General features: G+C 41.1%; 1 protein-coding gene across 4 annotated transcripts in view; it reads left to right on the top strand.

Annotated features, from left to right (window-relative positions):
- The window catches only part of SEPTIN5 (septin 5), a 109,044-nt gene extending 91,840 nt beyond the window's left edge, over positions 1-17,204 (top strand). For 3 of the 4 annotated variants that reach the window (XM_069756456.1, XM_069756448.1, XM_069756430.1), the window contains 3 exons: positions 1,695-1,724; positions 6,000-6,102; positions 10,338-17,204. In XM_069756456.1, coding sequence (XP_069612557.1) covers positions 1,695-1,724; positions 6,000-6,102; positions 10,338-10,394 — 190 coding nt within the window. In that variant the 3' untranslated portion in view covers positions 10,395-17,204. The remainder of the gene's footprint in view (positions 1-1,694; positions 1,725-5,999; positions 6,103-10,337) is intronic. The other variant, XM_069756440.1, reaches the window with a different exon arrangement.
- Positions 17,205-22,323: the final 5,119 nt, after the last annotated feature.

Here is a 22,323-nt window from a genome sequence, read left to right as displayed (position 1 = left end):
TCCTTGGTGGGATTTGAACCCAGATCCCGGGCAATATAATTCAACAGTGCTAACCACTGAGCTACCGTGCCTCATTATTCCATATTTCAGGAGTAAAATACATTTTAGCAATCATTTTTCCATTACTAAAATGCATCTTGTGAAGCGAGGTGTGCTATGTGTCTGATGACAGTACTTGAATCTTAGACTCTTATGAGCGAATTTATAAGTTTTGTTAATGTCTCATTCCAAAATAACTGCTTTTGAGTAGATGTATAGAAAGTTGAGCCCAAAGTGCATAACCACATGCTGGTGGTTTACTTGGCCTTAAATTTAGTGACAGGTTTGCCTTAATGGGGTTGTACCGTGACCAAAGTACATTTTCGTCAATAGGTCTTGGAATATTGATTAGTTCCACAATTGGTTGTATTAAAAAATAAATGTCCCTGTGCAGAGATAACCTTATAAATGTGCCCATGCTATGTACTGTGTTATTTGCTTTGTCAAACTATGTTGAGTCCTGCATGTGATGGTCGCACATACACAGTTTTTGGCAGGGAAGAAAGCATAAGTGAATATACTGGTGAGAAAGCAGGGATTTTCAGCTGTTTGTTGTGTGTTTAGTGTGTATGTGTGTTAACACACTTCCCTGTCTGTTTGTTTTATCACAGGAGTGAAGTGTTACTAGTCAGTGACCTAAAAGCTAAGATGACTACCAGAGCTCGTCCCTCACTGACTTTATTTATAATGAGCTTACAGAGAAATTTGTTCCCTAACGCTGAGAGTCCCTACCTTGTCACCTGTATATTCACTTATTCTTTCTTCTATGGCTTTGGCCAGGAGCTGTGTTTTCACGACCATGGAACGTCAGCATCTTTACATGGATGGACACAGCAAAAAAAACACAGTACATAGCAGGGGCACATAGATCAACCCCTTTAAACCTAAATGTCCCCATGAGATGGCTGTCGGCTGAATGCTTGAATAATATTTTCCGACTCCCCCATATACATGACTGTTTGGCTTGGTTGGGAGCGTCCATGTGTTTCCAGTGTGGGTCAGAAGTTGACCACTGTCAGACACCTCTGGCAATGGTTTATTTCCTCTGAAAACAAAAGGATCAAAAGTTTAATAATTCCCAATTTTCCTCTGTCCCAACACTGAGTTAGAGGGAGAGATATAATGGTTAGCTGGCCCCACCGAAAGCTAACTTTAATGTTCAAAGAGCCTTAAGTCATAATTCGAAAACCTTCCATTTCTCTTCTTTATTTTAAGCAGCAAAAACTGCAGAAAAGCTGCACTTTGTTAGCAAGGCGTAAATATCTGGTATTTGTATCAATTGTATTCTGATTAAGGGTTGGTATCGGGGGTAGCACAAATTCTTGGCAGGCTCTAGGCAAAACGTTTGGGGCCTTACCCTTACTCATCCATAGTAAGGTGCTTGGACAATGATTGCTTGTGAGCACAGTTATGAGCACCATGAATGTGATAAGGTCATAGATCAGTGCATTATATTTATTGGTAAATCCTGTCGTGATCAAATAAAGTCCTTGGATCCGAAATGCTGGAAAATTCTAACTTTAATACAACTAACATAATAACGCTTCTGCCATCACAGAGCTTACAAATAACTTATCTTATAACCCTATTAACCTACAGTCTGATACATATTCAGGTCTGCATTATTACATTTTATCACTTTTTGTCTTTTAAAGGCATGAAGAAGTTTTGAACACAGCAGAAAGGTTAGGGTTAAACTTAAGTAACATTTTGCCGCCGAATGTTCCCATTATATGCTGTCTAATGATTTAAGGCAATTTAATAAAACTTTTAGGGTCTTACTAATCTGTATGAATGTCTGCTCCCCTGTGGCTATATGTTCTAAATAGAGCCTGAAGTGACTGTCATCCTGACGCTGTCGTTGGCCGTCATATGATATGATCACTTGACCGCATTGCTTTGGCTTCTTCAGCTTGAAATGTGGCGTTTCTGCAAAAAAAGAGAGCAGGATAAGGAATTATAAATCTGCAGTATTTGAATTGTGCACAAATTTTTTCCGCTACATGTGGATAAGGATACGCCATTCACATACATTATACTTAAATTGCTGCAAAGAGAGTCATCACTTAATATACTTTGCTTCATGTCTGAACATGGCCCAACTCTCTTCTGTCTGTCTACAGTTCTGAAATATGAGCTGTACAGAATTAAATAGGACTGTAAATAGAACTTACCTAAGACGTGTTTTTCTGTTTTATCTTTAAAGGCAATGGACTCCTTTGACATTGAAAAAAATAGTTTTACATATATTAGTGCTTAGGTTTATTTCTTAATACACTGCTCAAAAAAATAAAGGGAATACTAAAATCCCACATCCTAGATATCACTGAAATATTCCAGTTGTAAATCTTTATTCATTACATAGTGGAATGTGTTGAGAACAATAAAACCTAAAAATGATCAACGTAAATCACAACTAATATCCCACGGAGGTCTGGAGTTGGAATGATGCTCAAAATCAAAGTGGAAAATGAAGTTACAGGCTGATCTAACTTCAGTGGAAATGCCTCAAGACAAGGAAATGATGCTCAGTAGTGTGTGTGGCCTCCACATGCCTGTATGACCTCCCTACAATGCCTGGGCATGCTCCTGATGAAGCGGCGGATGGTCTCCTGAGGGATGTCCTCCCAGACCTGGAATAAAGTATCCGCCAACCCCTGGACAGTCTGTGGTGCAACATGACGTTGGTGGTTGTGCGAGACATGATGTCCCAGATGTGTTCAATCGGATTCAGGTCTGGGGAACGGGCGGGCCAGTCCATAGCTTCAATGCCTTCATCATGCAGGAACTGCTGACACACTCCAGCCACATAAGGTCTGGCATTGTCCTGCATTAGGAGGAACGCACTGCCAACCGCACCAGCATTTGGTCTCACAAGGGGTCTGAGGATCTCATCTCGGTACCTAATGGCAGTCAGGCTACCTCTGGCGAACACATGGAGGGCTGTGTGGCCCTCCAAAGAAATGCCACCCCACACCATTACTGACCCACTGCCAAATCGGTCATCCTGAAGGATGTTGCAGGCAGCAGATCGCTCTCCACGGCGTCTCCAGACTCTGTCATATCTGTCACATGTGCTCAGTGTGAACCAGCTTTCATCTGTGAAGAGCACAGGGCACTAGTGGCGAATTTTCCAATCCTGGTGTTCTTTGGCAAATGCCAAACATCCTGCATGGTGTTGGGCTGTGAGCACAACCCCCATCTGTGGACGACGGGCACTCAGACCATCCTAATGGAGTCGGTTTCTGTTTGTGCAGACACATGCACATTTGTGGCCTGCTGGAGGTCATTTTGCAGGGCTCTGGCAGTGCTGATCCTGTTCCTCCTTGCACAAAGGCTGAGGTAGTGGTCCTGCTGCTGGGTTGTTACCCCCCTATGGCCCCCTCCACGTCTCCTGGTTTACTGGCCTGTCTCCTGGTAGCGCCTCCAGCCTCTGGACACTACGCTGACAGACACAGGAACGTTCTTGCCACAGCTCGCATTGATATGCCATCCTGGATGAGCTGCACTACCTGAGCCACTTGTGTGGGTTGTAGAGTCCGTCTCATGCTACCACGAGTGTGAAAACACAACCAACATTCAAAAGTGACCAAAATATCAGCCAGAAAGCATTGGTACTGAGATGTAGTCTGTGGTCCCCACCTGCAGAACCACTCCTTTATTGAGTATGTCTTGATAATTTCCATCTGTTGTCTATTCCATTTGCACAACAGCATGTGAAATTGATTGTCAAACAGTGTTGCTTCCTAAGTGGACAGTTTGATTTCACAGAAGTTTGATTTACTTGGAGTTATATTCTGTTGTTTAAGTGTTTCCTTTATTTTTTTTTGAGCAGTGTATATTACTAAGTTTCAGTCTGCGATCTTCCTTCCTTCATTTTCAAACCCTTTTTTATGCAATTTAGAGCGTGATCCAAGTTTTAGATTTTCCTCTTGCGGGAGTGTCTCTCCCAGTAATATAGGCTGGATATGATATATGTGTGTATCCAGGATGCTGCTGTCTTCACTTGCTTTTGAGTATCCGCACAGCTCCAGAACTGCACATATTTCCTCTTCATGTGCTTTCGTCTCTATAGCCGGTTTTCTCTGCCCTACCAGAAGCTTTATAACTGACCATGCTGCAGACATATTCACTGAGAGAAAGGAGGGGAAAAGATACAAAATCAGGAGCTCTGACCGATTTGTATCTTTTTTACAAATAGTTCATCTATATAGAAGTACTTACAGAGTCAATGAGCAGCATAATTGAATATTTTTAGTGAAGACAATTTAGAAAGTTACGTAATTTTTCATTTTAGAAGCAAATGAATAATAAGAAAAAATCTGTGCAAAGGAGTACATGGGCAGTGAGTGCTTGGTTGGGCACGCTGTGCAGTTAAACACTGTGCAGGGCCTATATGGAGTGGAAAATGTGCCCAGTGCTTTAAACGGAATGTGTCATGTAAAAAAAAACGCTATTAACCTGCATATATGGGAGTAATAGTTTTCTGACATCATGTGGCTGCCGCACTGAGATCCCCACTGCCAAAGGGTAATGAATTTTATTCCCTGGCAACCACACTCTTTCGGTCATAGGGGTGCGCATTCTAATGATGAGCGGGCTGTGAGTCATTATGGGGGGTCACGGTTGACGCCACCGTTCTCTATGTACTGAGCAGTGAGTGAAAACGTGCTGGTCGCACCCCTATTGAATGAATGAGCATGGCCGCCGAGGGGAATAAAGTTTATTTCCACCCAACAGTGGGGCTCTGTGTCACAATGCTATAACCTGCAGATTAACCCCATATGTGCAGGTTAATAGTGTTTTTTTTTACATGACCGGATCCCCTTTTATGGATAAATACCAGCTACTTATAGTGTGCAAATCACATAGTGTGTGGAAGCTACAGTGTACAGATCCCTTTTACAGTAATGCAAAGGAAATGTGCCATCTTTAACTATAGGCCTTCATGAAATCATTTCATCTTCTACTTGCTTATCTGTTCACAATAACAGTAATTATGACCAGGGGGTGCCCAAACTTTTACATGCCACTGTATAGTGACAGAAAGCTGCTAATCAATGCTGTGGTCAGGGTTGGACTGTCCTGCATGTGCCAAGTTGTCTAAGAATGATAATCTCCTCATGATAAAATGCTGATTGTATTAAAGCAGCAGAACACAGCCCAGTAAGTGACATATCCCTGTAATCAGGGTCTCTGCTCCTACGTTCTGGTGCTCTCAGAAAACATAGCAAAAACCTGGTAACAGATTACCTTGAAAGTTGACTAAACATTTCAGATAGTTTTGATATAGTATTTCCACCGTTTAGTAGTTTGGAGTGGTGAGGGTCTAGGGTCTGACAACACCACTGCTTGGTCAAAATAAGATTACGAGTGTCCAAGTTATTCTCAAACTTGAGCAGGGAATGGGAATGCCCTCAACTTTCATTTTGGACATTCAGTTAGGGCAGTGTTCCCCAACTCCAGTCCTCAAGAGCCACCAACAGGTCATGTTTTCAGGATTTCCTTAGTATGGCCCAGGTGATGGAATTATTGCCTGTGCAGGTACTGCAAGTATCACCTGGGCAATACTAAGAAAATCCTGAAAACATGACCTGTTGGTGGCTCTTGAGGACCGGAGTTGGGGAACACTAAATTAGGGTCTCAGGACATGGACCCCCAGCCATCAAAACTGCTAAATGGTGATTGCAATATAACAAAACATTTGTAAATGTTTAGTTTCCATTAAAAGTCACACAAAATGTCAGGATTGTTAAGAACACATAAAACTGTTCTGCATGAAATACATTTTATCTATTAGAACTTTAAAAAAAAAAAAGGACTCCCCTGACAAGAACCTTTAGGTACATGAAGTCAGCCAGGGGATGATATTCTATCAGCAAAGATGATATGTAAGTAACAATGACACCCAAACAATTCATCTTAATTGCTTCCTCATTGCTCACCCTTGTCTTTTGCAGCAAACTGACTCAGGATAACAGGATAGAGAGCCCCATCCCTATCCTTCCACTGCCAACCCCAGACGCAGAAACAGAGAAGCTCATAAAAATGAAGGATGAAGAGGTATGCAATATGGGCTGAGCTGGACATGATGGTTGGAGTAGGATGATGAGCCTTCCTTGGTATTGCCGTATGGTGCATTACGACGAGTAGTTCATCAGTAAACATGTCACCGATAATTAGATGAGTGAGCAAAACACTTGTTCCTAAAATGATTTGATCATATATTTCTGCAAAAAAAGTTATTATTGTGCTATATGGGGAGAGAACGATTGTTAGCGCTCATTTTATCCCCTTTATAGTGTCAGCGGACCGGTAAATGCTTGTTATATAGTTGCTCACTAGGATAATTAACAGGATGAGTTTGTCACATCTAAATGCACCTTAAATCTATAACATACTGCACTATAAAAGATTTTTGATCTCTTCTAGTGATGAGCGAATGTGCTCGGATCAGGCGTTATCTCAGCATGCTCGAGTCCCTGCAGCTGTTCGGCAGCCGCAACACAGGCAGGGATTGCCTGTTTGTTAGGCCTGCGTGTGTTGCGGCTGTTGAACAGCTGCGGGGACTCGAACATATTTTTCGAGCACCTCATCTGAGCACATTCGCTCATCACTAATACCTACTTTAGAAGGCAAAAATTGTAAAAAAAAATACAAAAAATACAAAAATTGTAATGTTCATGAAGGACTGAATTTGTCTTCTGTTCACATTTAACCTGTGACAAAACTGAAGTCCTTTTTGTCCTATGTACTAGAACCGTCAGGCCTATAGATTCCACTGTACTATTAACTGAGATAGAAATAAGATTTACGTGGCGCGAGTGATCAACTTTTATTCTGTGACCAGTACAGTAATGCTACAACTTGATACAGGCTTGAGACGGTTGTAGCTCGTATGTGTTGCCACTAGGTGGCACACTGGTTCAGTGATCGGACTAAGTGTTTAGTGCTGAAGACTACGCTGCAGGATAATCACCTTCCTGTGCCCTCAGGAATGGTTTCAGAATTATAAGTTGATACTGGGGATTAGTCGTAGACAAAGCATAGATGATATGGTGTAGGTATGAATATCCATGAAGAAAAGCGCATTGAAAGTATATGCACTGTAATATTGCATTGTGAGGAATACACAGTGACACTAAGTGTAAAGGTGTCATATGAGATACATACATGCTAGCCACCTTAGGGAGAGACCCAAGTTGGGCTAAATGTAGCGGGACGAAAGAGACCGAAAAGCCCTCTACTTAAAGGAAATACATAGTGGATGCTTTCCTGAAACGGAAAGTACTTGCAAGCAGCATAATACAAAGAATAGCAGGTTTACCCAGAATCCTTTGCAGTAGGCGGAGCTATGCAAATCATCTCTTTCCACCCCTGTCTAATCCATCGCTTGGAACCGCCAAGCGTGCAATGCTGCGGATTAGTTTCTAAATTTAACAGCCAACCAATTCCTACCTGTGGACACGTGTTTCGGGCTTTAGGCCCTCATCAGCACAGGGCTGGAATTGGTTGGCTGTATGGAGTGGGGCTCGGTGAGCATATGAGATAAGAAGAAATGTCTGCTTTTGTTTTTGCAAATAACAACACATGTCCATGGGCTGTAAAGCCGGCCATACACATTAGATAACTGTCGGCAGAACATATTTTTGGCAGACTGCTACCTCTCTCAGCTTCTCATACCCACAAGCACTCGTCTCAGCCACATGAGCGTTTGTGTTTTAAACAGGGAGAGAGGAGGAAGCCGCTGCCAGACGCCTCATATCAGATGGTCTGCCACTCCCACCGAAATTGGTAGATTTTAATTTTTTTTACTACAGACCTAAGAACTAACAGGCAGGTAGTTGCTACTTGGTTGTTGGGCCCGATTCCAATCTCAGCAGGTTCCACTGACGTCACGTTCACAGAGCAGCGGAAGAAGAAGAGCTGCTCTGTTGACGTGGAGCAGCTTGATTGCCCTCAGGAGCGTTCACTGACCGCTCTGAGCTGGCGCCAGGTTAGTATTTAGGTGACACGAGTGTGTCAAGTTCTTCTGGGAGATCTGGGGTTAGAAAATCATTACATGTTGTGAAACGCAAGTCTTCCATTTAGCCTGTGCGTTTTGTTTCCCATGTTAAATGGATTTTGTTTCTTTTGGTGCTGAAGAGGTTAACGACCCTTTCTATGGTGGTTCAGCTGCTCTTGACCTGCTCATTTCCTCTCTCTATAAAATCTGGCCACACCTTCTCTTCCTCACCAGTGAAAGTTTATTTCCTGGTTTGTTTGAAGTTGGAGATAGTTGTTGCCTCTGGAGATTGTTGTATGCTGGTTTTGGGTGTAGGTTTTCCTCATTGTTCTATTGCCATTTGGTTTTTGTACTTTCCAACCGCTCCCTATATTCCTCACTACCTTTGGTGAGTGTTGTGTATGTTAGTTGCTTTTTGTTATCCTAGTTTGTCTTACCTGTTCACACACTAGCATTTCTGTCCCAGGCCTCCTGAGGGAAGGGGAGGGGACAGCTTAGAGTATAACAGGAGAACAATAAGCCTGGAGGCCCAAACCTCCTCACCTTTAGAGGTACCTTTGGGAGCAGGTATAGTTAGGGTCTCAGCTCCATAGATGATGCAGGGCCCCTTTCCCCAATCTTGTACAGTCATATTAGGTTCATTGTATAAAAACAAAGTCTTGGACAATCTCTTTAACTGATATTCAAGTAAATGGTGCTGAGTTGGAACAACACACAGCCCGGGGACATGAGTGCCCATGTTTTTGGAAAGACAATATTTATTTTCTTCTACAACCTCTTTGGAGCTTTAACGTTTAAGATTTGGACATAGTTGATTTTAAAAGGTTTGTCCAGGATTTTTTTTTATAAATGGGTTAAGAGCACGAAATACCTGTTAAATGCGCCAGGGTCCAGTGCTAATTCGCTATGTTCTGAGGCAAGTGATTGGCTAAAATAGTCATATGCTGCTGTATAGTAAAAAAATGTCAGGGACCAGGAGTGACAGTGGATTAAACTTGTTAACCTGTTTTTTTAAATTATATATTTGTTCCTTATTTCCACCCACAGCAGACGTTAGCAGACTGATGTAAATTAGATTTTTGTGTGTCAAAATGAGCAGGTTCCACTGAAAAATATCTACAGTATGAGTATAGCCATTTTATCCAGTGTATCTTATAGCTCACTTTCAGTAAGTAGGGATGGTGCATATTAATTTTCAGGACCTGGTCAATGAGCCACATCAGTTATCTGTGACCGCCAGACAGAAAGACCTGTAAACTGCCTCCTACCCACCGGCATGCACAGGTCTTCTTTTGATTAGCTGGCCTGGCACGAAGTCACATGTGAGTCACATTACAACGATGATGTTACACACGGATGCTAAGGCTAGGTTGACATTGCGTTAGTGGGTATCCGCTAACGGAATCCGTTACATAGCGCCACTAATGCAATGTAACGGGTCCGTTAGCGCACCCATTGACCGCAATGTATGTAACGCATCCTAACGCATGTCATTTTTGGCATGCGTTAGCGATGCTCCGTTATTTTGTGACAGGCCTCGAATGCTGTCTGCAGCGTTTTTGGGTCCGTTCTCGCTGGCGCAGATGCTAAACGCGATCCTTTTTGGACATTGCGTTAACGCAGTCCGTTAGCGTATGCGCTAAACGGACTGCACTAACGCAATGTGAACCTAGCCTAAGAGGTGAGAGGCAGTTTCTGTGTTTTCCGTCTGGCGGTATGGATCACTGATGTGGCCGCTGCATCGGGCCCCGAATTGATCACCATCTCTATCAGTAAGATAATGTTTTCACCCCAGACGAAGCCTCAGCGAAACGCCCGTTGGTTGTGTTTTCCTGGGTCGTTATATGTTTATGGCTACATCTTTTATCCATTAATATTTTGATTGTCCTCTTTTTGGCTGCTGAGAGATCCATCTCCTAATAACTGGCTGTACTAAACATTACTTATGCCGCTTGATATTTTGGTGGTATCCTTTATACATATCCATGTGCATGTATAGTGAAGTAACTGATATGACTGTTTAGCCTATCAATCACTAATAATCTATCCGCTTCACATGCATCTTCCATGATTTCCGTCATAACAGCTATCTGATAGGCAATTTCTGAATGATGCATGTTTTGGGCAGTAAACTAGTTTGGCGAATCAATTTTTTTAAATGTTTTAGGTAGCTGACCTATATTTCTTAATATGTTGTGTAGGAACGATCACATTTTCATTTTTGTTGATTTTTTTTAGAGATCACTAATGTCCTTACCTTTATCTGATTCAATCTTTTTTTTGTTTCTTCCAGCTGCGGAGAATGCAAGAAATGTTGCAGAAAATGCAGCAGCAGATACAAGAGCAATGAAGATCCTAATCCTGTTGGCACTTATTCCTCACATTGCCTGCTTCCCAACCTGTCACTTCAAGGACCAGTTTGGAGATGGATGTGGTACCCTTGGACTCATTGCAGTATCTTATTTATTGTCCTCAAATACCCGTCCAATATGAACTCCTCCCTGTTGGCTCATCCCGTTTCTCTAGAACGTCCCTTCATGGAGCCAAGCACATATCAAGCTGAAGTCTGCTCTCTGTTACAGCCATGATCATCACCAGTACATTAATGAGTTGCAGCATATCCATCTTTTACGCCATATTCGAGGTGTTGACAGGACGGCTGCAGCACCCATGGACCTACTGGGTGATAATTCCGAAGTATCCTGCATCTTCCACAAGGCTCTGTCCTTAACACAGAAGGGATGTTTTTTGGGAAGGGAGGCGGCTGAGTAATTGTTTTCTACCTACACATTACCCCTGCTCTACAAGAAGCTTGTGTTTTTTTTATTTGTACAGTGTTGCAGTTTCTTGGACTCAGGACTTATTTTTTTGTTGTTTTGCTGTACCAATGTTTACTCAGTTACTTGACCAATAATCCGCTAATTATTAGAGAGCACCAGAGGAAGTATTGCCTGGACAGCAGTGCGATGGATGCACAGAGCTTACACTGGGTTTCGCCATAAGACGTCATCAGGTGCAGGCAGCGCTCCAGAATTCTCCAGCAGGCTGCGTTCATCCATTGAGGTGCAGTTGCTGCATGTAGATGGATATTAAAATGATAGCTTTTTTTATTTGGACTCTTCTCTCCAAAGAAATACCTTTCCAGCATTATTGCAACCTCATTGTACGGACACCGCTTTTAATGGAATCTGTCAGCACAATTTTACTCCTGAAACTAGTGGTATTACTCTATAGGCACTAATACAGCAATGAAAACAATTCCAGTTTAGTAGTAATCTGATGTGGCAGTGCTGAGAAATCATCGTTAAAGCGACATGCAAAATAGCCCGACAGTTCATTGGGGGCGTGTTCATACACCTGTTGTGCCTGGACACACCCCCAGTGCACTATCAAACTAACTTAAATCCTGTTTTCTCAGCGCTGGCACATCAGATTATTGCTAAACCTTTAAACTTTCCCTTTAAACTTTTCAGACATTCATATCTACAAGCAGCAGTTGTCTACCATGTTATTAATGAATACATATATGATGGTTGCCTTACTAAATACACTGAGTAGTGAAAATAGATTATATTTATGGCCCCAGCTGGGAGGGACCAAACATATCACTATTCTTGTGCACTACAGATTGGGGTTGTTCACATTTCTGGAGCTTTTTGCTTATTATGTTCTTCTGCGCCTCTGTTGCCATAGAGGTGCTCACATGTAATGTCTTATTTAATTAGATCACAGTTGGATTATGGGTTAGATGCATTATTTTCCTTTATATACCTTTTATACTAAAGCGCTATGGCGCTCCAGAGCTCAAAGCCCAATGGGACATTCACATTGGCAGGTAGGGTGCTCCGTGGTCGATACTCGTCTGGAAAGTCACACAAATTGCTGGTGTTTTCCCATGGGGTTTAGGCATGACATTTCCAACAATTGTCACTTATATAAGAAGTTGTGCAGTCAAATACCAGATTGCAAAATCATGGTAAATGCAAGCAGTTTTGCCAAGTAGGTTTAGACAGCACAGCGCACATTCTTCTAAATTATGATTATCCAATTAAGTTTTTTGTGTGTGTGTTTTACCAATTATCAACTAATGGAGTAATCGATTTCCTTATGGAGTAATCGATTTCCTTCTTTCAGTAGCTGTGGGCACTACACATCGTTCATAAAGATTTCTGGTAAAGGACAGAATAAGACTTGGGCTGCACCTATAAAGTAATCAAAACCTTGATTAGCGATTTTCATCAGATTTCAAACAATTTTTTGTTTTCCTCAATCGCAGAATATATGGCTACCACTTTTTAAATATTAATCATATACACCAGACCATACATGCACCACTCCGTAAAATACCACAGGAGCTCGGATATATTGAAGGTTCAGTGCAACCAAGAGTAAATATAGAAACCTAAAAAACAGCACTACAAGAACCGAATAAAAGATAACAATCTTTATTAAATAACCAATAAAAACAACATGCAGATATCAAAAAGGGAATCCAGGAAATGACAAATGATCACCAAACACAGACAGTGTGGAGACCCGCAGGTAAGTAATACACAGTGCATCGTAGACTAATATTCACTCCATAAAGTTGGGGCTCGTGGCAGTGTGGTTTCCCCTCAGGTATTATGACCGGTTAACTATATGCTTGTTCACTCCTCTCTTCATCTGATTATAGCCTTGCTATGCATGTTTAGGTAATACTCTGCACTTTTTGCTAACTATCTATATATCCATGCATTGGTAGGGGCTTATATATTTTTTACTGCACTGTATTACAGAGCGTATCTGCACTTTATGGAGTGAATATTAGTCTACGATGCACTGTGTATTACTTACCTGCGGGTCTCCACACTGTCTGTGTTTGGTGATCATTTGTCATTTCCTGGATTCCCTTTTTGATATCTGCATGTTGTTTTTATTGGTTATTTAATAAAGATTGTTATCTTTTATTTGGTTCTTGTAGTGCTGTTTTTAGGTTTCTATATTTACACATTTAAATATGCTGATGCAGCAATGATTCTGGGAGGGCTCTCCATGCATATGATAGAAGACTCAGCGTTATGTATGAAATCAGAGACATACAGAGATAGTCTAAGCCTGGTTTACTACTCTGGTAGCCATATTACTGCTCTCGAGCAATAATCCATAGGACCCGAAGCTGAAGGTGGCCATACCCATGCAATAGCTGATGGTCAAACACTATTCCTTGGACCCAAACACACACGTGTATGCTCGGCTCAGCTGGGCATGCATGGGGTCTGTATGAGAGAGGGGAGTGTCATTGTCAGACACCTCCGGTGGTGGATTATTGGCTTTGAGAAAGGATCGGCATGTTGAAATTCAAGGGAAGCCAAATTGTTAGGTTTCATTAAATCAGTCTACAGTGTTTGGCCATCTCCAAAGTCCTGCTGGCCCCAGATCATGAATGGTTAAGAAGAAGGGATTGAGAGCTGTATCATGCACTCTGCATAACCATCATTTTTCATATTCTCGTAGAATTACCATGAGACAATAGTCTTTCTCCTGGAGATCATGTACACACTGTCCACAGCTTGTCACATACAAATGTACTATGCAGTTACATTAAACACCTATTAATATGCCATCCATTATTTTTCTGTTGTGTAGTTACCAGTGGCCATTTTATTCTTGGTTTTATACGCTGGTATACACATTCATTTCTATAGGAAAAGAAAGTTCCTTTTATCCTATTAGGGGCATTTAGGGACACAAATAATACCCCTAAATATAGACATCAGACATAAAACACAACTGATTATTTGCTTGGTCGATTTGATCTAAGGTTGGATTGACACATGCCATTTTTGACACAGTTTTTTTAAAGGATTTTTTTTACCAGCTTGAGTTTGTTAAACTGGCTATATGAAAGATGTAAAAAACATGTTCTTATTATTTTATCTCTCTACGTTGCTGAGATATTAGCTTGTATAGTTTAGGTTATAATTTATTATATATTTCAACTGGGCCTTACTAGAGATTTGTCTCTGGGGTGTGTACTTCTTCCCCTGCATGAGGTTGACTAATCATAAGCAAGCAAGGACACACAGGGGAAAAAAGAGCAGAACTTTGCTGAGTTATGTCACTATAATCCCTTCCAGATTTTATCTCACGGCAGTTAATGTGGGGGAGAGGGTCAGAGCTGACAGCACTGTGAGATGAGGTCTGGAAGGGTTTTTAATGATACATAACTCAGCTCTACTGTATCTCTACATTGTAGCTGCAGTCATTTTTTATTACAAACACTTCCATATTTCATCTCATGGCAGCCAGTGTCGAAAGGGTAAGAACTGACAGCACTGGGAGAGAAGATCTGGAAGTGTTTGTAATGATTCATAACTAATCTTTGTTGTATCTCCAATGCTTCATTCAGCCGTCTGTGTTACTTTCATGTATCTGTGTGGGGTACGTATTTACCATTGCAAACGATAGGAGAAGCTTTACAATTTATCCATCTGTGTAAAACACTGATGACACACCGATAGTAAAAACGAGCACACAGACCATACATGGTTGCAAAACACTGATGACACCGGTACCAATTTTTCAAATATGTGTTTATAATTTGTTAGTCCTCATTCACAGGTCCATGTTTAACCTACACTTTGCAAGATAATATGCAATGAAGAGGTGAAATTAAAAAATAAAAACTACCGTACGTTTTCTACAGCTCTGCAGCCACTTTTCCATGATGTGGCCAGTTTAACATGCTCAAACTGATGAAAGGTTCTCTTTAATAAGGAAAAGGGAAACTATTAGTCTGGCTTCACACACAACGTTTTATCCTGTTTATTTTTTTTTAACTTTTGTCTATAGTGAAATACTAATCGTACTGCAAACTATTCATTTTTTTCTTTTCCTTTTTTAAAAACGCAGCATATTTTTTGGCCTTCTCATAGGCTTCTTTATAGAACTTGTAAACGGTAGAAAAAAATGCCACTAAAAACATATTTGAAGGCGGTCTTAAGGAAAGACTTTGCTTTCGACTGTTTGTGCCCAGTTGTGTATAAAAAAGGAACACTGCTTTAACCATGGATACCTAAGGTCCTGCAATGCCTGCACATAAGGTAAGAGACAAAGCAAATCAGAATAACTATACTACATTTCTAATTGGAGGTATTTGCTAATATTATGATTACACCTACTACATATTGGGATAGGACCTTGAAATGGGAATACCCAAAGGGGTATTACCGTTACAGCAAATAAATCTTATTGTTTGTATAATTAAGTTATAACATTTTCCAATATACTTTCTGTGCCTATTGTACATGATTTTCAGGATCTCTACTTGCATTTACTGTTTACTTTCCTGGAGATTGAAATCTGTCCTGGTTATATGATGGACACGCGGTGGTCAGAGTGGTCACCCCAGCTCTCATTGTGTAAATCTGGCTTTATATCTGCGCACGGTTTCTACATCGCAAGTGATGCAATATATCATGTATACAATTCTGTATTTACTCAAGGTGTTTCATGTATACAATTCTCTGTGTGAACCATCTACAAAAATGTCACCAGACTTCAAGATTTTATACTGTGGGACAGAATTGGATGGAATTAGCAAACTTGATGATTCCATTGAGTACAATTTAAAACTGCATTATTAGATGTCAGATTCTAGGATTTATTTTTTTTTAACTCCTATCGGCCCATTTTACTATTGCATTAGCTAGTTTTTGGTGCAATTAGTCTGCTTTTCATTTGCACCTAATTCTGTTAATATGCGCCTTTTTTCAAATCTGTTTTAAATGTGTTTGTATGGTTTTTTTTAATGATCTCCATTATGGGTAAAATTTAGGTTTTCCAGATTCCAGTTATCGCCTGATTCACCATTTGTGACCTTTTTACTAATTTGCTAAATTTCTCGCAAATGGACTTCAGTCCCACCTCCTAGATTAATTTTTTTTTATATGCCAGTTACTTTGGTGCAATTTTTGCGCCATTTTGCAAAACTTGCATTTTTTTTTTTTGCTCAAAAAAGTCACGAAAAGGTTTAAGACCAATATAAAGACCATTTTTTAACTTTTTGCAAAATGAATGAACCGATTGGCGTAAAAAAAAAAGGAAAATTGCAAAATAATAAAAGTGACTTACAGTAAAAAAAATAATCGCAAATTATGAATCAGGCCCTATGTGTTTGTCTACATGTATTATTCTTTCTTTTTAATCAATTTTCTGCTCTACCTTATAAGGGGGAAGCCGTGCTTTTCAAGAAAAAAAGGAATACTTATCCCCAAAATCTGCCCTCCGCTTTGATGTGATCACTTTGATGATCTCTGCTGGACCGGAAGAGATGGCATGGCCACCAGTGACCAGACTGCTGAGGCCACTGTTTGGCTGCAAGGAGAGGTGGCGGGCAAGTGGTTGGGATGTCATCTCTTTCATTCCGGCAGAGACCTTCCCGGAGGATAGATTTTAAGGGTAAGTATGCCTTCTTTTTCTTATCTGCCTTCCCACTGTAAAGTTTTAAAGAAGAGCGGAAAACCCTTTTTAATATCTGTTTCTCAAAGACATTTTACTTTACCATGCTTTGAAAAAATTACTATCCCAGAGCTGTGTTTGCCCAATTTTGGAATCTATACTTTGACTTCTGTTTTCTTTGGCATGCATGGCTCTGTAATAGGCAATGAACTCATCTCTGTTCATCTCCTTACTGCAAATATTTGATAGTCCGGCTCTTGTCAAGTCCAGTGAAGTAAAAGAATTTTACTTGTAATAGACTTTCCGATGAAGTTAGATGACATATGAGACTATTTATTATTCCTCATCGACTTCTCAATTTCTAGACTGGTCGGTTTAAACACTTATTTGCAGAATAATAGGTACATAAGGTTATAAACTAGAAATTTTAACATTAGAGCCTCCACATTCTTCCATACTTGTAAATAATATTAATAGACATTGACTAGTTGACATTCTTATATTTTGGGAATGAAGGGGTAAGCAAACCCACTGCCTGTTAATCCGGTGCCTCTGTCACCTTATATGTAAGGTGGAACCTGTGCCCTACTGTACGACTGTCTAAAAGTAACCCGCCTCCTACAGTGCATATCCACCCAGTGATTATTTTGTTATACTGATTGTTGCCGTAATTAATGTTTACAACCTGAGAATCCTAATAAACCTACATAAAAATATGTGATTCCGTCTCTTCTGTAAAATTCGGGACCTGCCGATGTTTCTTCATCTTATTGTGCATGAAGCCACATAGAGATCCTGGCAAATTTACTTCAATAATTGTCAATCAAAACAAATTGGATGCATGTGAAATATGCAAAGGCATGAACATGATCATTAAAATTTTTTTTTTTTGGTCTTGCTTATAATTGTAACTGAAAATCAAAGCCACAATGTTGGACATTAAATGCAACGTTGCTGTAGTGTGTTAACACAACCTAAATATAATTGCTTTGGACAATTCCTTTTCGTTAGGCTTCATTCAGACATTTTTATTTTTTCACATACAAGGGCTATCCGTGTTTTTCACAGATAGCCATTCACATGTCCGTGATGAGATTTTTCGCAGCTCTTGCAAATTGCGGAGATATTTTGAGTCGAGTGTTTGAGCAGAATCTGCTATTCAAGTCTATGGGTCCATGAAAAAATGGAATCAAAGTGTGGTACGATTTTCATGGACTGTTACATAGGAGATGGCTGAGAAACTTTTTTTCTCTCCACGTACTAGAAAAACTGATGATACTCAGACCAAAGTCTGATCAGAATAATTGGTCCGTTTCTCTCGAATATATGAAAAAAATGGACGTCTGAATGAGACCTTAGTATAGAACAGTGGTCTCCAACTCCAGGTCTTGAGGGCCGCCAACAGTGCAGGTTTTCAGGATTTCCTTAGTATTGCACAGGGGTTGGAATCATCACCTGTGCAGATGATCACATTACCACCGATGCAATACTAAAGAAATCCTGAAAACCTGCACTGTTGGTGGCCCTCGAGGCCTTTAGTTGGGGACCCTTGGTATAGACTCTCAATAATTGTTTGTGCCCACTGTCATAGTAGGTATGTGCCCAATAGTGACCACTGTCGGGAAGTTTGCCGAGACATCTGGCCAACATAGGGACCCTCTATATAGAAACCTCATCTTATACGTTTCTTTGCTATAACCGTCTGTATGGAAAAGTGCAGTCATTTGCGCTTTCCTATTCATTTATGATGGCACATATCTGTCAGATGGAGGCCAAAAGAATACACTTTTAATTTTCATCTGGTGAATGGTTGTCTATGGCAACATTACATCGGGAAAAACTCAGTACGTATACTGTAGAGCAAGTGCAAAACCGCAGTGTGTACCCAGCCCAATCTCTGAGGGAATATGGCAGCATATATGCAATCCCTTTTCAGTGCCACCCTGTTACTTAGCTCCAGCCTCTCTGCTTTAAACAAAGGGAACTGACAATTGAGTCCTCCACTTTTTCCTAACGGATTTCCTAAACCACTGCTCCTATCTTTAAGGTAGAGCTCTTTAATTCTTTGGCGATCTCGTCATTCTTTATTATGTATATTGCTAAAACACCAGAATGGTAGTCACTATACTACCGCAATATCGATTTGAACAGCATCCATCATGGAAAACAAAAATGTTACATTATGTCGTAAGTTGTTCCTTGAGGAGGAAGTGGTTTGAAGATTGTGACAGACTTGCTCTGTAATATCAGCTGAGTACAGAATATCTTCTGGTTTCCTACCCCCTGCCACAATGATCACATAAATGCCTCCATATAAGGAGTATATATGCTGTATACCCAAATATATTCTATGAGAATGCCACATATAACTTAACAAATCACAAAACAAATAAGGTGATCATTAAGGCAATGTTCATATTACGTTTCTGGCTCATGTGCTGAAATCATCCTTAGGGTCCTATTTACTTTATTTTCACACACTAAAAACTTTATTTGGTCACTAAATTTGGTTTTGCTTTTTTGTATTTAAAGATCCAAATCATTTTTTTCCAACCCAAGAAGTGTACCATGGGGAAAAAAGTGAAAATACTTGGGCTACATCGTTGGAAGAGGCAAAATAAAGCCACAAATTTATATGGTGGAGGACAACCAAAATTGTCTGGAACCGGTCTCCTAGAAACAGGTTTGGGTATCCCGAATTTCATCATGCCAGCCGTACCCTTGAACGACCATCTTAACGGCATGAAGACATTGATGGCCAAATGGTCTTTTGAAGCACAAGTGGTGTTCCAAGTGTTGAAACTCAGGGCTACAGGGCTATTTTAATGTGGAACACAGGCCTGTGAAGCTGCAAGCTAACGCAGATTCCCTGTCTAGACTTCCCTGGTGACTAAAGGTGCCAAAAAACCCCAGCTTTGGGTGGGGAGAATATACCTTAGCCAGTCCCTGCACTCCCCTAATGCCCTAAGCGGATCCTTGCCCCCCTTCACGGTCAACTTGCACTGCTCTAGCTAGTGCAATGGCCGGCAAGGGTCCGAGCCTCACCACTGCAGATGGTACATCACAGGGAGTGGTGACAAACACGAGACAGACAAGGTATGAGGTTCATGACGGCGGCAGGGGGAAGGACCCACTTAGGGCATTAGGGGAGTGCAGGGACAGGCTCAGGTTGGAGGGGTGGTGTCCCATCCATCATTCCTTATCGGTAGTTCCTTCCGCTGACCGACCCCTTCTGGGTCATTACATTTTGAGACATCACCAACCTCCCCTGATCCCTCTTGCTGAGAGGACACCGAGACTCAGGGTTTACTTGTGAGGGTTGAATCCTGCCCCTACTCCCAGGTAGCACCTTAGCTTCCAAGCTGCTGCTGCAAACTCCACTCAGCAGAGGATACGAAACCACTAATGTCGGGAGACCGTTACCTTCCTGAATGTATTATGAAAAGTGTAAAGATTGGTAGAGGAGAGATAATGTTCAGCCTACCAAGACAGTTGGACAATTGGAGCTATTGACTTTGAGGGAACAGTTAGGGAAAGCCCCTTTTCTCATCCTGGCTTTTTAGCTGGCTTGCTGTGAGCAGGCCAGAGTCAGTTGCAGCTTTGCTTTGTTTGGTGTATGTTTTTAGCATTGTGTCTGTTTCTCTGATCTTGTTGTTGGATCTAGGATTGTCCTGACTTTTCATGTGAATGATCCCTTCTGCTATTGATGCTTTCTTACTTCAGGTACCTGACTTTGGACTTTTGCTCTAATTTTCCTCTGTATTACTCCCTTGTCTTGATGTACCCTCTGGCATTTGACGCCAGACTGTTACCTGACCATGTCTTTGTCTTTCCTCTCTGTGCTACATGCCCGCCTGGTATCTAACTTTGGACCTACTGACTACCTTGTCTCATGGCTTGTCCTTGAGCAATGACTCAATGTCACATTGCAACTGAACTTAGCTTTTTTTCGCCAGCATAGATCCCATTCACACGCTTGGTGGTCATGTGGCGAACATGTTTCTAGTGATTCAAGATCTGGCTGAAAAGCACTATGTCTTGAATCTTCACAATCCCAGTTGCAGGGCTAGGTGGCTAGCATTATGAAAATGCTCCATAGCTCTTTGCTGCCAGCAGAGACTGTGATGTCTGCATTTTATGACCTGCAGTTGGTCTCCACCAAACAAGCAGTGGCCCTCCTTGATACATTTTTTTAGGAACAGAAACCAGTTCAGTGTGTTCAGGGAGAGCTGTAGTCTAATTTTTACCCCTCAACCCCAGTTTTTAGGGGATGTGTCCCAGTGGTTGGGAATAGTCATGTCCCTAATGTGGGGGCCCTCAGACTTGGGCATTTGTCCCCACAAGCCCCAGAACGGTTTTCAGTTGACATCTTTTTTTGAGGCCTTAGGGGTTAACTATGATAAACCCAATAGAATCCATGTTGCTGAGGCTAGGATCATCATGAACCTGACTGGCACAAATCATTAAGGAATTTGTGGCAGCTCTGGGTTTGCTGGAATTTAAATGTATTTTTTCCTTTGGTCCAGTAAGAGTTAATGTCAGTTTCTGGCTGGCAGCTTCTTTTCGGCTGGTCAGCTGATGTTGGTTGGTAACCACTCCCACCTCCCTTTAAATAGTCACATGGCCCATCAGCTGATAGTCGGTTGTAGAGTTACTTCTTTGAAAAACAGTTAATGAGCCTTAAAAATAGAAAGGTCTGAATTAACTTTGCCAAAAAAATATCTAAAGAAGCCAGTCCAGTTCTGAAAAAGCATTGGACAGATGAAACTACGATCAATCTGTACCAGACTGATGGACAGAAGAAAGTATGGAGAAGGTTTGAAACTGCTCATGATCCAAAGCACACCACATCCTCTGTAAAACATGGTGATGGCAGTGTGATGGCATGGGCATGCATGGCTTCTAATGGCACTGGGTCACTGGTGTTTATTCATGATGTCATCGAAGACAGAAGCAGCCGGATGAACTCTGATGTGTACAGGGCTATACTTTCTGCTCAGATTCAACCTAATTCAGCAAGGTTGATTGGACGGCACTTCACAGGACAGACAATGTCCCAAAACATACTAAGAAAACAACCCAGGAGTTTTTTAAGGCAAAAAAGTGGAATATTCTGCAATGGCCGAGTCAATCACCAGATCTCAACCCCATCGAGTAGCATTTCACATGATTAATACAAAACTAAAGTCAGAAAGACTGACAAACAAAAACAACTCAAGTCAGGTGCAGTAAAGGCCGGGTACAGCATCACAAAGGAGGAAACTTGGTGTTTGGTGACGTCCATAGCTTCCAGACTTCAGGCAGTCATTGCCTGCCAAGGCTTCTCTACAGAGTATTAAAAATTAACATTTTAATTATGATAAAGTTAATTTGTCCAATTACTTTTGAGCCCCCGAAATGAGGAGGCTTTATAGAAAAATGATGGCAATTCTAAAACGTTTCACAGGATATTTTTTTCAACTCCTTTAAACCCGAACGTCTACAATTCAATTACATCTCTGTTTCATTTTAAATAAAACTAGTAGCATTTAGAGCACAAATCATGACGATTCGGTCACGGAAAGTCTGGGAGAACCTTATTCCTGCCTCGTTCTGACTTTCATAGCAAACACTGGAACGACCTACCAGGTCACAACCTGCAGAAGGTTGACCAGAGCGGCACCGATAACAGAAGAAGACGGCGACTGATCAGTAGAAAATTAGTGGCAGGAAACTTAGATTAGTGGCACCACTGCAGTGGTTTAAAAAACACACACAGTACATACAATATACAGCAAATAAAATCTAATTTTTCATGCCATTTTCATTCCTTTTTTTTGGAGGTGGGGGAAATTTCT

Source organism: Ranitomeya imitator, chromosome 1 (assembly GCF_032444005.1).
Source record: "Ranitomeya imitator isolate aRanImi1 chromosome 1, aRanImi1.pri, whole genome shotgun sequence".
Classification (NCBI taxonomy): domain Eukaryota; kingdom Metazoa; phylum Chordata; class Amphibia; order Anura; family Dendrobatidae; genus Ranitomeya; species Ranitomeya imitator.
The sequence above is the reverse complement of the archived record's forward strand: the minus strand, read 5'-3'. Positions and strand labels throughout refer to the sequence as shown.